A 14625-nucleotide genomic window follows, 5' to 3' on the forward strand; every position below is an offset into this window, starting at 1 on the left:
TATGCTCAGAAGGGTTTTGTCATGGTTCCACATTGTTCCAGCAATGAATACAAAATGTGATACCTTCCCAGCAACTAATAACCTATAAGGGAAAAAAGGGTAACTCTAGCATTTTAATTCTGCTAACATTGTTCGTCTGGTTGGAGTACTGTTACAGTCTCTCACTGCTGGCTGTAAAGACTATAATGAAATGGTATTTTCAAACAGGTTACTTATTAAATGAAAAGCATTTCACTTGCTCGTATTTCCTAATAACTCTTCAGTGCAGTATTTAAATTTTATCCTGGATTTTTTTTTTTTCTTATTAAGAACTTGGCGAATCACAGATTTGTTTTCTTTTTCCATGTTGCACTAGTTGATGTTTTAACAAGTAGCACAAATCTGAAAACCCTGCAAAACCTCTTTCAGGTTAAGAGTATATTTGCTCACACCCACAAACCCACACAAGATGGCATTTAAAAAGAGAAAACATTTCTTTGCCTTACATGGTTGCTCCACTCGCACAACAACAGCGCTTAACTTTTACTCCTTCTGTGCTCATAAATGAAGACTCAGCACTGCAGAGATATCTTAATTCAGGTTAAAAACGTTGGATTTTGGTCTTAAAGGTCAGTACGTTTTATTTAGGACCCTTCGCCAAGCGTTTATTGCATGAGATCCATGAACTAAGAGGATGAGGCTAGGGTTGGGTCTTTCTCTCAAACTTGGTTTTCCCGCATTGCTCATTATTCCAATCTAAAAGGGCTTATCCTCACTTATCTTTTGCCCTGCCCTTTCCAGGCCCAGATCCATACTTTAAAGCTCTGTGTCTGAACGTTTCTTTTCTTCTTTTCTCTTTTCGCCCCACACAAAGCAGCTCTTTAAAGCTGAAGCACAAAGGACGGCAATTTGGGTTTACCACGGATGGCTGTTTGTTCCAGTTTAGCAGTAAAGAGTTAGTTTTTGTCGGGAAAGCTCCAGGAACACTCAGAAACAGAGCTTTAAAGTGCAGGCCACACCCGGAAAGTGAAGAGGAAAGGAAAGTGAGGATAAGCCCTAAATTCAGTTCTCCATGTTTCCACATCAGTTTGCATTTTTTTTAAAAGCCCTTATGAAAATCTATCATCTTGGTGGCTCCCAACAGAATATTAAAAACAAGGTAAAACATCAACCATTTAAAACTTCCCTAAACAGGGTTGCCTTCAGATGTCTTCTAAAAGTCAGATAGCTGTTTATTTCCTTGACATCTGATGGGAGGGCTTTCCACAGGATGGGTGCCACCACCAAGAAGGCCCTCTGCCTTAAATGCAAACTCATTTGAATTCCCCCCCTATCCTGGGGGGGGGGGTGTGTGTGGCTATATACATTCAGTGCGTAAATGAAGCTAGTAAACCTCAAGGTAACTTATGAATTTTCCCCATTCTTTTATGAAGTTTTCACCCTCTTGGTTTCTGAGTTTTCCAGTCAGCTTTGCCATCTCAGCATAGTCCACCAGCTTGGTTTGCCATTCTTCTCTGGTAGGGACTTTGTCTTTTTTTCCAGCTCTGGGCTGTTGTTCCACACATAAAAAGTACTTTCTGCTCCTTTGGCATATCGGTACCTGTAACTCCTTCGACTTGGGTACCGTATAATCAGTGAACCAAAGGGGGATTTGGTAGAGAAGGGATCTTCATGGAAAGCCAGTGGTGAATGAGAGAAGCCTAGATCCTACTTACATCTGCAAGATCCAGCAGGTTTAGTCTAACTAATTGGTTGTCATTGAGTTGATATGGTGGACAAGGGGTATCTTTTCAGCCTGTCATCAGTGACACCGTTTTTTAAGGCCGCTTCTTTCATCCTTGCCCCCATCCCCCCCAGTGACCTTTGTCGTATTCAGTCAGTGTCAAAAGTAGGAAGCGATGACTTTGTTGGGCTCACAGCTTAGGGGATTGTTCACATTATCGAAGGCTCGGGGAGGTTTTTTTCTCATCAGCAGGCTGCCTTGCCCTGTCATTAGGCTTCGTTTAAAAATTAGTCGCATTCTCACCAGCTGACCCCTGCTACTCATAGGTCAGGGCCCAAGTGTGTAGGTTGTTTTTCTCCTGGGGTTTCTGGGCAGGTGTGAAGCCTTCCTAGTTTGTTATAGCCCTTTGGGCCCAGCAGGGTTTGGGGGAGAGAAAGCTGCCCAGAGAAAGTGTGGGGAAGGGAGGCAGGGATTATGGGAGAGCGAAATTTAATTAACATAAAAATGAGGAGAAAAATACATTGCTTGAATTGAAACACACACACACACACACACACACACACACACACATTTGATATAGATAATAATTTCAAATAATACCCCATATCATACCAATTTCACAAAAAAAGTTGTGGATTGCAGCAATGCAGTGCTAAAAATAAGCGATTGCTTTGCTTGTCAAGTTTTTATTAAATCTAAATCCTTTAGATTTAGCTAAGAATAACTGGAACAGATACTTGGAAAGTAATCCCACTAAAGGTGTAGACTAGACATTTCCTCTCTGATATTTTTTTTAAGGTATCCTTTTGTCAACTTTTTGTTTTCCTTTTTTTAAATAATAAAAAATATATACTTTTCAATTTTATACATTTCATAATTTTACAATCATTTTGACATTTCAAAACTTGACTTCCTTCCCCCTCTTTCTGCGGCTCCTGAAATTTATTTTTAATATCTTCAGCTTCCCAGGTCATGTGGCTAAAACGGCTCTTCTGCTAACGCAAGGCAGGCTCACCAAATTCTTCAATTTTTCCCATTCTGCACTGGTCTGCTGAAAACCATTCCACACTGTGCAAGAGAGTCCCTTGACCCCCAGAATCAATTTTTTTTGGAGGGGAGAAGGAGGAGAAGGAGCCGCTGGAGAGCTCTGCTTGCTTTTCTCTGATGAAATCCAATACTTTCAGTCAGAGTCAAATAAGCATTTGTTGGATCATCAAGTGAGGAGGTAAAGGTAAAGGACTCCTGGACAGTTAAGTCCAGTCAAAGGCTGAGGGAGCCGGTGTTCGTCTGCAGTCAGCTTTCCAGGTCATGTGGTCAGCATGACTAAACTACTTTGGCGGAACAGAACACCATGATGGAAACCAGAGTGCACAGAAACACCATTTACCTTGCCACCGCAGTGGTACCTATTTATCTACTTGCGCTGGTGTGCTTTCAAACTGCTAGGTTGGCAGGAGCTGGGACAGAGCAACAGGAGCTCACCCTGTCACGTGGATTCGAACCGTCTACCTTCTGATTGGCAAGCCCAAGAGGCTCAGTGCTTTAGATCACAGTGCCACCCATGTACACCACCTCCTCTCCGTGAGCAACACCAGCACCTTCAATGCGCAAGTGTTAAATGGGCTAATGTAAAACCTGGTAATGTAAATGCCACTAAAATACTGTATGGTGAATCACTGGGAAAGAATTCATTCTTCACAACACAAGGGAATCAGCTACTGCTGGCTGCGGAATGGGCCAGGTTGTAGCAAATGTTGATGCTGATGTGTTTATCAGCCTCCATCTATTTGAACTTCAACAGGCTCATCTTTCAGTCATGCACCCATCAGTTGCACTGAGGCGATGATGCCTGGAAGGGGCCTGTCTAATTCTGAAAGGTGAGCAAACAGCAGCGGCGCCTCTCATTCTTGTGTCTCCTGTGACTTGTTATTGATGCCCAGGCGAAGATTTCACTTACCAATTTGGTTAAAAAGAGCTTTCAACTCCTCATTGGAGGCACCCGAAAGTCCTAGCCTGTGCGTGCACCTCCTTGCAGCCCCGTCAACTTTCACGTTAAGATGTTTAAGGGTGTGGCTTTGCAATAATGAGTTTCTTTTTCCTTCTACTGGTTTGCAAACTTCTAAGAGGGTAAATGGACATTTTCCCTAATTGGGGAAATGGCAGCTTGAGGGGAAGTGGTGGTTGTGGTGTTGATATCAGGAAAATAGTAAAAGGTAAAAGGTAAAGGACCCCTGGACTCTTAAGTCCAGTCTTAACAACAAAGATTTTGGGAAAGATGGAGGGCACAAGGAGAAGAGGACGACAGAGGACGAGATGGTTGGACAGTGTTCTCGCAGCTACCAACATGAGTTTGACCAAAGTGCGGGAGGCAGTGGAAGACAGAAGTGCCTGGTGTGCTCTGGTCCATGGGGTCATGAAGAGCCGGACACGACTAAACGACTAAACAACAACAACAAAACAAAAATCCATGGGAAGATTCAAAACCAATTTCCTTCCTGAAGTCTGCAATCCATTCTACCATCCTATTTTGTTGTATGTGTAGACCAAGCTGGGCATGAATACACACATTATGACTCTCAAGAAATCAGAAAGCTTTCTCCCAACCATAGAAGAAAACTGGAGAGGTTTGTCTTAATAAAAAAGAGAGGCAGCTGAGCCTCTCTTAGCTTTCGATCTGTTTTTTCCTCTAACTAGCCCACTCAGCTAATCTCTCCTGCTTGTCAACTGTTAGGGGAGATTAGCTGCCTGATTAGCTGCCTGATATAACAGGGGATAAAAGTCTGCTCCTAGCAGCTTCTCTTTCCTGCTCAGGGTGACTTCAAAGCAAACAGCTCCAGTTCTCCTGCACCATCAACAAGTCAGGAGGGGTCCTTCAGTAACCTCAGTGATCAGATCTTGCTTCCTCACAAGAGGAAAATAATGAATAGCCATGCTATTAAGATACTGCACCCAAAATAGACTGGAGTTGTGTGGAGTGCTTAAACAGGCTGGAGCGATCTGTTTCGGAGCTGTGACGGCAATTCACTCAGGTGGAACTTGCATACTTTAAATGCCAAAAAAATTATGTTGTGAGTGAGGAATGTGGTCCTCCAGCTCATCTGAGCTTGACGCCTCTGTTGCAGAGGTGTTTATATCAACCACAGTCTATATTTCACTGTACACACATACAAAGTTGTATAGAGGGTGTTTTTGTTTTTTGTTTTTAAAAGGGCAAATCTACTGCCAGCTTTCATGTTCTTCTGTACCAAGTGGTGATTTGTGCCTCTTCCAAAGGACTTGCAAGGCACTATCATTAAAAGATGCCTGCTTCTTGGGAGAAAAGCAATGACAAACCTAGACAGCATCTTAAAAAACAGAGACATCACCTTGCCAACAAAGGCTTGTATAGTTAAAGCTATGGTTTTCCCAGTGGTGATGTATGGAAGTGAGAGCTGGACCATAAAGAAGGCTGATCACCAATGAATTGATGCTTTTGAATAATGGTGCTGGAGGAGACTCCTGAGAGTCCCATGGACTGCAAGAAGATCAAACCGATCCATTCTTAAGGAAATCAGCCCTGAGTGCTCACTGGAAGCTGAGGCTCCAAGACTTTGGCCACCTCATGAGAAGAGAAGACTCCCTGGAAAAGACCCTGATATTGGGAAATATGGAGGGCACAAGGAGAAGGGGACAACAGAGGATGAGATGGTTGGACAGTGTTCTCAAAGCTACCAGCATGAGTTTGACCAAACTGCGGGAGCAGTATAATACTACTGCTGGTGCTGCTGCTGTTACTACTACTACTACTACTACTAATAGACACAAATGACAGTTCCCAGGAGTCTGCTTTGGGGTGTGGTAAAGGTAAAGGTAAAGGGACCCCTGACCATTAGGTCCAGTCGTGACCGACTCTGGGGTTGCGGCACTCATCTCGCTTTATTGGCCAAGGGAGCCGGCGTACAGCTTCTGGGTCATGTGGCCAGCATGACTAAGCTGCTTCTGGCGAACCAGAGCTGTGCACGGAAACACTGTTTACCTTTCCGCCAGAGCGATACCTATTTATCTACTTGCACTTTGGCGTGCTTTCGAACTGCTAGATTGGCAGGAGCAGGGACTGAGCAATGGGAGCTCACCTCGTGGCGGGGATTCGAACCACCGACCTTCTGATCAGCAAGTCCTAGGCTCTGTGGTTTAACCCACAGCGCCACCCGCGTCCCATTTGGGGTGTGGTAAACTGGTATAAAACTCTCTCTCTCTCTCTTTCTCTCTGATATGCCTCCTCTGAGATAATGGAAACTAATTTTCATGAAAGTGTGTTTAGGGCTGTAGCCTAAATATTGAAGGTAGTGGTAATAAAAACTAGGACATGCTTCTGAATCTGAACTTTGTAACTCCATTCTTTCCCCCCTTTTCTTAATCTGCCTTTAAGCAAGAAATGCCCCTTTTCCAACCCATTTCCCCTCAGCCATCAGACAGGGGAATCTGTCTTGTAAGTATATATTGGATGTTTGAAGAAAGCTAAACCACCAGCACTCAACTGCCGATGATGTTTTGAGATTGGTGTGCAAACATCCAAGGTGGTCTTCTGAGAAAGTAAGAGGAATGTGTCAAGTTCCCTTTCTGGTCCTGCAAGCTCTCCCATCAGACATCTCTGAGCGCTTGAGTGAAAAGTTACAAAGAAGCTGAGAGTGGATGGAGCAGTCACTGGAAATAAAGCTGATGTTTACTCAAGGTGTGCTTTTATGTTGCCTGTTGATCTGTCACGTTGTGAGAACCTGGGATGGAATCGTGCCAGAACTAAAATGTTACGGAGCAGAAACAGTGACAATGGCCTTAAAGTGATTATTCTGTAGCCTATTTCAACGCAACAAGGAAGCAACACTTTTTGATCTCCATCAGATAAGCAGAGAGGACTGCGGAAGAAAGTTCAGTGAGAGTTTTAGGTATTGCTCTTAAGAAGTTGAAAGTGAAGAATCAAACTGCCATCGTCATCAAGATCAATGCTTCGTGTAAGAGTCAGTCCACTGGAATTTCTAGCACATTATAGTCCACTCTGACTGGTCCACCCCAACCTGGAGAGGCCAGGGGTTCAATTTGGGACCTTCTGCATGCAAAGCTCACAAGGGGTGTGTCAGAGCTGCTTCCAGATCCCAGCTCACAGAGGATCACGCTAGCCAGCGTTCACTTTATAAAAGTCTTTATTGAGTTACAGTTTCCATTTCCAAGCTGCAGCGTGCAGCCCTACGTCTTAGAAGCTAGACCGGCGAAGCTCCGTCTGAGTCCCCGCCTCCTGTACACCAACTTAATACCCTAGCCTTACTCCACCTTTTCCGCCTGACCGTTCTTCTCTGGGTCCCTCTGCCCCCCGTGGTCTCTTCCTTCCGGGACTCTTCTGACGCTGACCCCCCGGACCCTTCTGTCTCCTTGCGGCGGGCTTTAGGACCTGGCTCCCTTTCCGGGCTGCTTACTGCGCCGCCTTCCTGTGCATTTGAACTTGGCGCGCGCGCCCAACCTTCCACTTTCCGCTTGACCGTTTCTTCACTCCCCGATGGAGGTGTGGCCACTCCTGACTCATACCCTCCCCCCTGTGGCGAGCCGCCGGATCTCGATACCTGGCGCCCTTCCTCTCCACTGCGCTCTGTTGGGGACGCTGGCCCCGATTTCCAACTGCTGCTCTTTGAATCCCCTCTGGTCCCTTCTTCCTGGGGTGTCCCCCTAGGCTCCCCCCTTGCTCTGGCCACTGGCGCTCCTTTCTGTGAATCTTCCGATTCACTGGAAAGACTCGGAGATCTCGGGTCATCGTCATCACTCATCTTTCCTTCGGACTCCTCCCCCTCGCTCTCTGTTTCCTCCCTTGCCCTCGCCTCTGCTCCTGAACCCCTGACAGGGTGCTACTCACAAGGATGGCAAAATGGCCTTTACCATATTGTTCGACCCCATCATGTAGTGTTTAAAATAATCATGCACCTGTATGTGGGACGCGGGTGGCACTGTGGGTTAAACCACAGAGCCTAGGACTTGCCAATCAGAAGGTCGCAGTTCAAATCCCCGCAACGGGGTGAGCTCCCGTTGCTCGGTCCCTGCTCCTGCCCTCCTAGCAGTTCGAAAGCACGTCAAAGTGCAAGTAGATAAATAGGTACCGCTCCGGCGGGGAGGTAAATGACGTTTCCGTGCGCTGCTCTGGTTCGCCAGAAGCGGCTTAGTCATGCTGGCCACATGACCCGGAAGCTGTCTGCGGACAAACGCCGGCTCCCTCGGCCAATAAAGCGAGATGAGCGCCGCAACCCCAGAGTCAGTCACGACTGGACCTAATGGTCAGGGGTCCCTTTACCTTTACCTTATGTGGGTAGCCTATGCATTGATCAAATTAAGCTCAATCCCAAATCCACCAAACAGATGAAACAGACTTTCTAAAGAAAATCGGATGTGTTCTGTGAAAGAGGCAGGAAAAGGGAAATCTCTTTTCATTGCGATGGACTAACTCTTTCTTTTAATGGTTCATAGAAAAATCCCCCCACATTTCTATCTGCCACTATTGCAAGGAAGGGATGAAAATTTAGTTGGGACTGTCCCCAGGGTGAAATGGTGAACCCCCTCTCAGTGTTATGATCCAAATCCTGATAGGCGCCCAGGGATGTTATTTATCAACAACATAAATGGGAGACATGGGGCGCATTTTGTGTACCATCTATTTTGGCTCTGAGATTAGAAATTTAGGACTTAACACGTTGAAATGACCAAGCTCTTTAAAGAGACGTGCAACATCTTGGATAATGTTATTCTTTACTCACCCATGCTTATAGATTTTAAAGAAACTTATTTCAGGAACCACCTAGATTTAAGGATATTAATTATGAAACATATTAAAATTGCCCATTTCCTGCCACATGCAGCTATACTATACGATTTAGATGTACAAGCTTTGCTTTATTTAGCTTTCTAAAATGCTTTGCTTGGTGCTATAACCCAACCCTTGACTTTGAAGTCATTCATCAAAAAAACTGCCGTCATTCATCATGTACAATAAATCTGCCAGAGGTCTGGCAACCCACTCTTGAAAACGATCTTATACTCACAAAAGAACAAGTTAAAAGGGGGACATGAAACCAAAAGATGTGTCCCATCAGGTAACTATGGAGCAAGTGGCTTTGCCTTTTCATCAAAGCCCTCCTTATGAAAGGCTAACCGCTTTCCCAATCAAGCAGATCCTTTAATTGGAAAGAAAGAAAAAAAACAGCTAATGAAGACACCCTAAGCGTCTCCCGCAGAAGGAATACTGGCCAATTCCTGAAGACAAAGCGACAGGGACACTCTGTTTTCCACAGCAGATGTGGAACAGCTCACGGATGCTTAACAAGGAGCACGAAAGGAAGCCAAATTCCGAAGTTGTTCTCCGGTGATTTCACTTACGGAAGCCTTCCAAAATAACAGAAGTTGGCTGGCTTCAGATTTGCACGGCCTGCTGATTTTCTTCTTCTTCACTAAGATCTCTGTCCTCAATTAACACAACTTTGAATTAACACAACAGCCAACTCACACATCCAGGATCTTTTCGCAGTAACCAGCCTGCATTTTCAAAGGGAAGCTGTCCAGCTTGTTGCAGCAAAGCCAACTTTTGTGGTGGCCCTTCGTGGAGAACGTCCCACTGAAGTAAGACATGCTTCTGAGTAGATATGCATAGAGTTCTTTTCTTAAAGATTAACATTTATTATTATAGCAATAGTTTTTTTTAACGGACTAAAGTCAACTTCACAGACTTGGATCAAGTTCACTCATTCCGTTGAATTAAATAGATGAGTTTTGAATAAATGTGCAATTAATTGCTACTGCTTTGGATTTTATTGCTGCCGCCTTCCTCACTGGGTCCTGCAAACCGCTATTCTGAATAATATTTGTTTTAATAGTGTGACCACCTTATGGAACCAATGGGGAATTGGCCCCAAAAAGTTTGAGAACCACTGGTCTATAGGTTCAAGAAACATTAGTAGTGATTTCAGGGAAGAGCTTTGCTTGCTTTTCAACACATCAGCCCTGACCATTTGGCTCTACTGCCCTGGGGCTGAGGAGAGTAATAACGGGAGGTGGGGCACGTCCAACGAAGTGCTGAGTGTGCGCTCGCAAATCACAGGTACTCATTCAGCACTGGACAAGGGATAAGCCCAAGATAAACAGAGAACCTCAGAAAGTGTTCAATAGAGCTTTCCAAACTTTTCATGGTGGTGACACACTTTTTAGACATGCATCATTTCGTGACACAGTAATTCAGTTTTAATTGGAAACTGGAGGTCAAGCTAACCCCTTTCCAACCCCAGGAGGAGTGCGGGGAGCAGCGGCGTATTTAGTAGCTTGGGCACCCAGGCAGCTGGGGGCAGGGCAAGCTGGGGCAAAGGTAAAAAAAGGTAAAGGACCCTTGGATGGTTAAGTCCAGTCAAAGGCAACTAAGGGATCGCTGTGCTCATCTCTCTTTCAGGCCGAGGGAGCGGGCGTTTGTCAACAGACAGCTTTCTGGGTCATGTGACCAGCAAGACTAAACTGCTTCTGGTGCAACAGGTCACCATGATGGAAACCAGAATGCACGGAAACACTGTTTACCTTCCTGTCACAGCAGTACCTATTTATCTACTTGCACTGGTGTGCTTTTGAACTGCTAGGTTGGCAGGAGCTGGGACAGAGCAACAGGAGCTCACCCCATTGTGGGGATTCAAACCACTGACCTTCCGACTGGCAAGCTCAAGAGGCTCATTGGTTTAGACCACCGTGCCACCTGCGTCCCAGCAAGCCGGGGCAGGGCAAGCTGTAGGGTGGTATCCTGAGAGGGAGGCGGTGGGCAGATGCAAGCAGTACACTGTCCTTTCGGGCACGTGCCTCAGCCACAGCATCACTCCCAGGAGAGCCGTGTGGCTCGGGCATGCTGCAGGCCCCAGGGTAAGTGCCACCCCCTGCAGTGTGGCACTCAGTGTCCCCCATCCCCCTCTGGCGAGGAGCGTTTGCACAACACACCTACACACTGCAGCCGACACACAAAGTCGTGAGCGGTACACAATTTGGAAAGCTCTGGTCTACAAGCTGGAGAAATATTCCTAGCATGGGCGTAGCCAAGGGGGGGGGCAGGGAGCGGCAGCTGCCCCCCAAAATCAATAAAAATACATAGCAAACTGAGGTTCTGCCCCCATCCCTAACGGAAGACCTTCCCATCCCCAACAAAAATCCTGATTCCTAGTCATTTCTGCGAAAGGCTTCCTTTGCCTTTCAATCCGCCCGTCGAGGGCGTCTCTCTATCTCTCTCTCTCCCCTCGGGGGAGTTTCCCCGCGCGCCAATGGGAGTGGCAACTAGAAGACCACGCCCACACGGTGTAGACCCCGCACGACGGGCACAGGAGAGGTTTCGACTCTGGCCGTCGGGTCCCTCCAGTCTCCGACGTGCGCCTGGCGCGCAAGGACGCGCGTCTCGCCTGCTCCATGGCGACTGGCAACTCCCCCCTGCTGCCTCAGCCGGCGCTGTCTGCCTCGTCGCCCAGGGCGCCCCCTTCTTCTCCGGCGCTGCCCGTGCCGTCGGGGGTGCCCATGCCGCCTTCTTTCCTCCGCCCGCCGAGCCTCTTCGTGCGCGCGGCGGCGGCTGCCGTAGCGGCTGCTGCTGCCGCCGCTGCCAGCGCCGGCCCGTCGCCGTCGGGGGACAGCGGCGGCGGCGGCTGCCGCTCCTTCTCGCGGGCGTCGGGGCTGGAGCGCGGCGGCGGCGGCTGCTACCCTCGCACGCCCAAGTGCGCGCGCTGCCGCAACCACGGCGTCGTGTCGGCGCTCAAGGGCCACAAGCGCTTCTGCCGCTGGCGGGACTGTGCGTGCGCCAAGTGCGCGCTCATCGCCGAGCGGCAGCGGGTCATGGCCGCGCAGGTGGCGCTGCGGAGGCAGCAGGCGCACGAGGAGAGCGAGGCCCGCGCCGGGAGCCAGACGCCGCCGCTGCCGACGGCCGTTGCCCTTCGACGGAGCGCAGACGGACCGGGGAGCGCGAGCGCAGGAGGGGAGCCCGTGCGCCACGGCCACTGCCCGGAGGTTCCGCGCGGACGAAGAGGTGCGACTGCGGGGGTGATGGACGGCGACGGGTCGGGTGGGGACAGGGATTGATGCTGGGCGGGGGGCAGGATTAATGTGGGAGGGGGAGGCAGGGCACCAACCTGTCATCCTCCTCTGGCTCAGTCTAGCAGATTCAGAACGAAATGCCTCAATAATAATGCATCTACGGTGTTCCCATGACACTCCCAAATACATAGCATCATATATTGAAATTGGATTCCTAAAGCTTATCGTTAGGAAAGCCATAATACCTTGCACAGTATGCAGTATTACCGAAAACAATGCATAGTACAGGATATTCATTATGGCATAGTGCCAGAAGTTACTATTCTCTATCAGTGATGTAAATTACTGACATTCAGCTGAACATTGTTTAGGCCAAGTAAGTTGGATCCATAGGGTTGCCATATTTCAAGAAGTAAAAATCCGGACCCCAAAATTGTTGAGCGCTTTTTTTTTTGAGAAACCCTACTGTAGACTGTCCCTCATACAGGAAATCGTAGTGACTAAAGGTGCAAACCACCAGGAATTTCTCTAGTAGAAACTACATAAAAATAAAGTGGGAATGCTGTTGTCTTCTTTTGCAGGCAAGGGGGGCTGGTATTAATAATTTTTATTATTTGCAAGGCGGATTCTCATCCTTGGTTTAGTTTTTTAAAACTGGCAAAACCACAAGTCGTTACCTGTGTAGATCTCAGTGGGTATTTCACGTTTTCATGTTTATACTTCCAGCTGCAGTAAGAGCACAGGTTGCATGGCTGCACTTGTATGTGTGGGAAGCCCTGCTCGGGTGTCTTGCCATATGTGCAGAATAAATGGATACAGTGCTGGGCCAATAAATGGTAGCTGTGTAGAAAATCCAACATGTGTAAGCGTGACTGTGCTCCTAGTGCTATTAGTTTAATTCTTAAGTATGTTAACTCATGAATAGCATTTCCAAAGGGATTGCATTGCATATATAATGCCAGTAAAAAAGAGAAAGATGTGTGGTCACTTTAATTCCTCTGTATCGGGGGTGCCCAAACTTTTTTCAAAGGAAGATGCTCAAATTGTTGACCTTTTTTTTAGGATTTGAGTTCTTTTTCGGATTTTACCCCAGGAGATAAACTGCTGGATTAGGCCCCTGAGACGGGCTTTGGACATGCCTGCTCTATATGATGCACAGCTGTGAATACAGAAGGGGGGGGTGAGAGAGAAGGAGGGAGACATGGATATTGGATGTGCCTTATAAGCTCATGATTCCATGACTAATTTTCTTTTGCAGAAGAGAAGATTCAGAAGTACGGCTTTCACTACAGTGAACCAAGAAGCTCTGCAGCCTACTTGCAGATACCTTCCTTGAAGTCTTCCCCTGAAGCTACTGGAGACCATAAAGAGAACTCTTCTGGTCCACAGATTTCAGGTAAAGAGATGACCATTTGTCCTTCAGGTGCCGACGACTCGTTAAAAGGCACCGATAGTTCAGCATCTTTGTCTTCGTCAGACATGGAATCGGGGAATGAAAGCGAGCGTCTCAAGGACTTTGTTGCTTCCACTTCCAGCATCCCTTCTCCTCCTCCTCCTCCTCCTCCAGCTTCTAGCACTTCAAGACGCAGAGACCCGCTTGATATCCTTACCAAGGTCTTTCCAGATCACAAGCAAAGCAGATTAGAAAGAGTCCTGCATTTCTGCAGAGGAGACATAGTCCAAGCTATAGAGCAGATACTGAATGTGAATGAACAGAAGCAAGAACTTGCAACCTCACCATTGCCAGGATGCAGCGTCCTCCAGCGAGCCTCTGATTTTAGCCTCCTAGGAATCGATGTCAGGGCACTTGGCAATAAATCAGCCTTTTCTCCTCTACAAAGCAGTCCAGCTTCCTTTGGGAATGAGGCGAATCTTTATGGTCTAAGCCCTAGACTGGGAATTGGACCTTTGAGAGTGGCGTATTCCCCACCTGGGAGAGCCTTACCTGGAATGATGCCATCCTACCTTAGGACAGGACTGTTTCCTGCCTTGCCTTTCCACCCAGCAATGGACTATTCCTTTTCAGGAATGATCAAAGGTGCATCTTACTTCCCCAATAAAGACAGTTGTCAGTAGCAAGATCTACACTAGACTCAATGAAGAACACAAATAGTGTATGCATCAAATCTTGATTTTTTTTTGGTAGTACTTATTTAAGTGGGTTGTCATTGCTTTTGGACCTTGTGGCTTGTATCCACTGCAGCTCTCAAGTAGCTGCCGCATCGACACTAGGTTTTCAAGGGATGCGGGTGGCGCTGTGGTCTAAACCACCGAGCCTCTTGGGCTTGCCGATCAGAAGGTTGGCAGTTCGAATCCGCACAACGGGGTGAGCTCCTGTTGCTCTATCCCAGCTCCTGCCTACCTAGCAGTTCGAAAGCACACCAGTGCAAGTAGATAAATAGGTACCGCTCCGGCAGGAAGGTAAACACTGTTTCCATGCGCTCTGGTTTCCGTCACAGTGTTCCGTTGCGCCAGAAGCAGTTTAGTCATGCTGGCCACATGACCTGGAAAGCTGTCTGTGGACAAACACCGGCTCCTTTGGCCTGAAAGCGAGATGAGTGCCGTAACCCCATAGTTGCCTTTGACTGGACTTAACCATCCGGGGTCCTTTACCTTTTTACAAGGTTTTCACTTGTGCAATGGGATTCCCCCGCCCAGTGGCGTAGCGTGGGGGGTGCAGGGGGGCCGGCCGCACTGGGCGCAACATCTGGGGGTTAGGGTTAGGGGGTGCAAATCCACGGGTTAGGGGGCGCAAATTACTTGCCTTGCCCTGGGTGCTGACAACCCACGCTACGCCACTGCCCCCGCCCCTTTTCCTCCTTCTCAGCACACTGTTTAAATCTATTCTAGGTTTCCCCGCAACCCTCCAG

At 47.6% G+C, this 14625-nt stretch overlaps 1 protein-coding gene across 1 annotated transcript; it reads left to right on the top strand.

The window, feature by feature from the left end:
• Positions 1-10766: 10766 nt before the first annotated feature.
• On the top strand, positions 10767-14405 carry DMRTA1 (DMRT like family A1). Its single transcript, XM_082205333.1, has 2 exons — positions 10767-11747; positions 13014-14405. Exons 1-2 carry the CDS (start codon positions 11141-11143, stop codon positions 13829-13831), a joined length of 1425 nt encoding a protein of 474 aa, XP_082061459.1. The 5' UTR covers positions 10767-11140; the 3' UTR covers positions 13832-14405.
• The last annotated feature ends 220 nt before the right edge of the window (positions 14406-14625 follow it).

Source organism: Podarcis vaucheri (genome assembly GCF_965113315.1).
Source record: "Podarcis vaucheri genome assembly, chromosome: 17".
In the NCBI taxonomy this organism is placed as follows: domain Eukaryota; kingdom Metazoa; phylum Chordata; class Lepidosauria; order Squamata; family Lacertidae; genus Podarcis; species Podarcis vaucheri.

Excerpts from the sequence above, each read along its gene's own strand:
- DMRTA1 (XM_082205333.1), top strand. The coding sequence starts at position 11,141 with ATGGCGACTGGCAACTCCCCCCTGCTGCCTCAGCCGGCGCTGTCTGCC. Across the intron at positions 11,748-13,013 it reads GGTTCCGCGCGGACGAAGAG|AAGAGAAGATTCAGAAGTAC; the intron begins GTGCGACTGCGG and ends TTTCTTTTGCAG.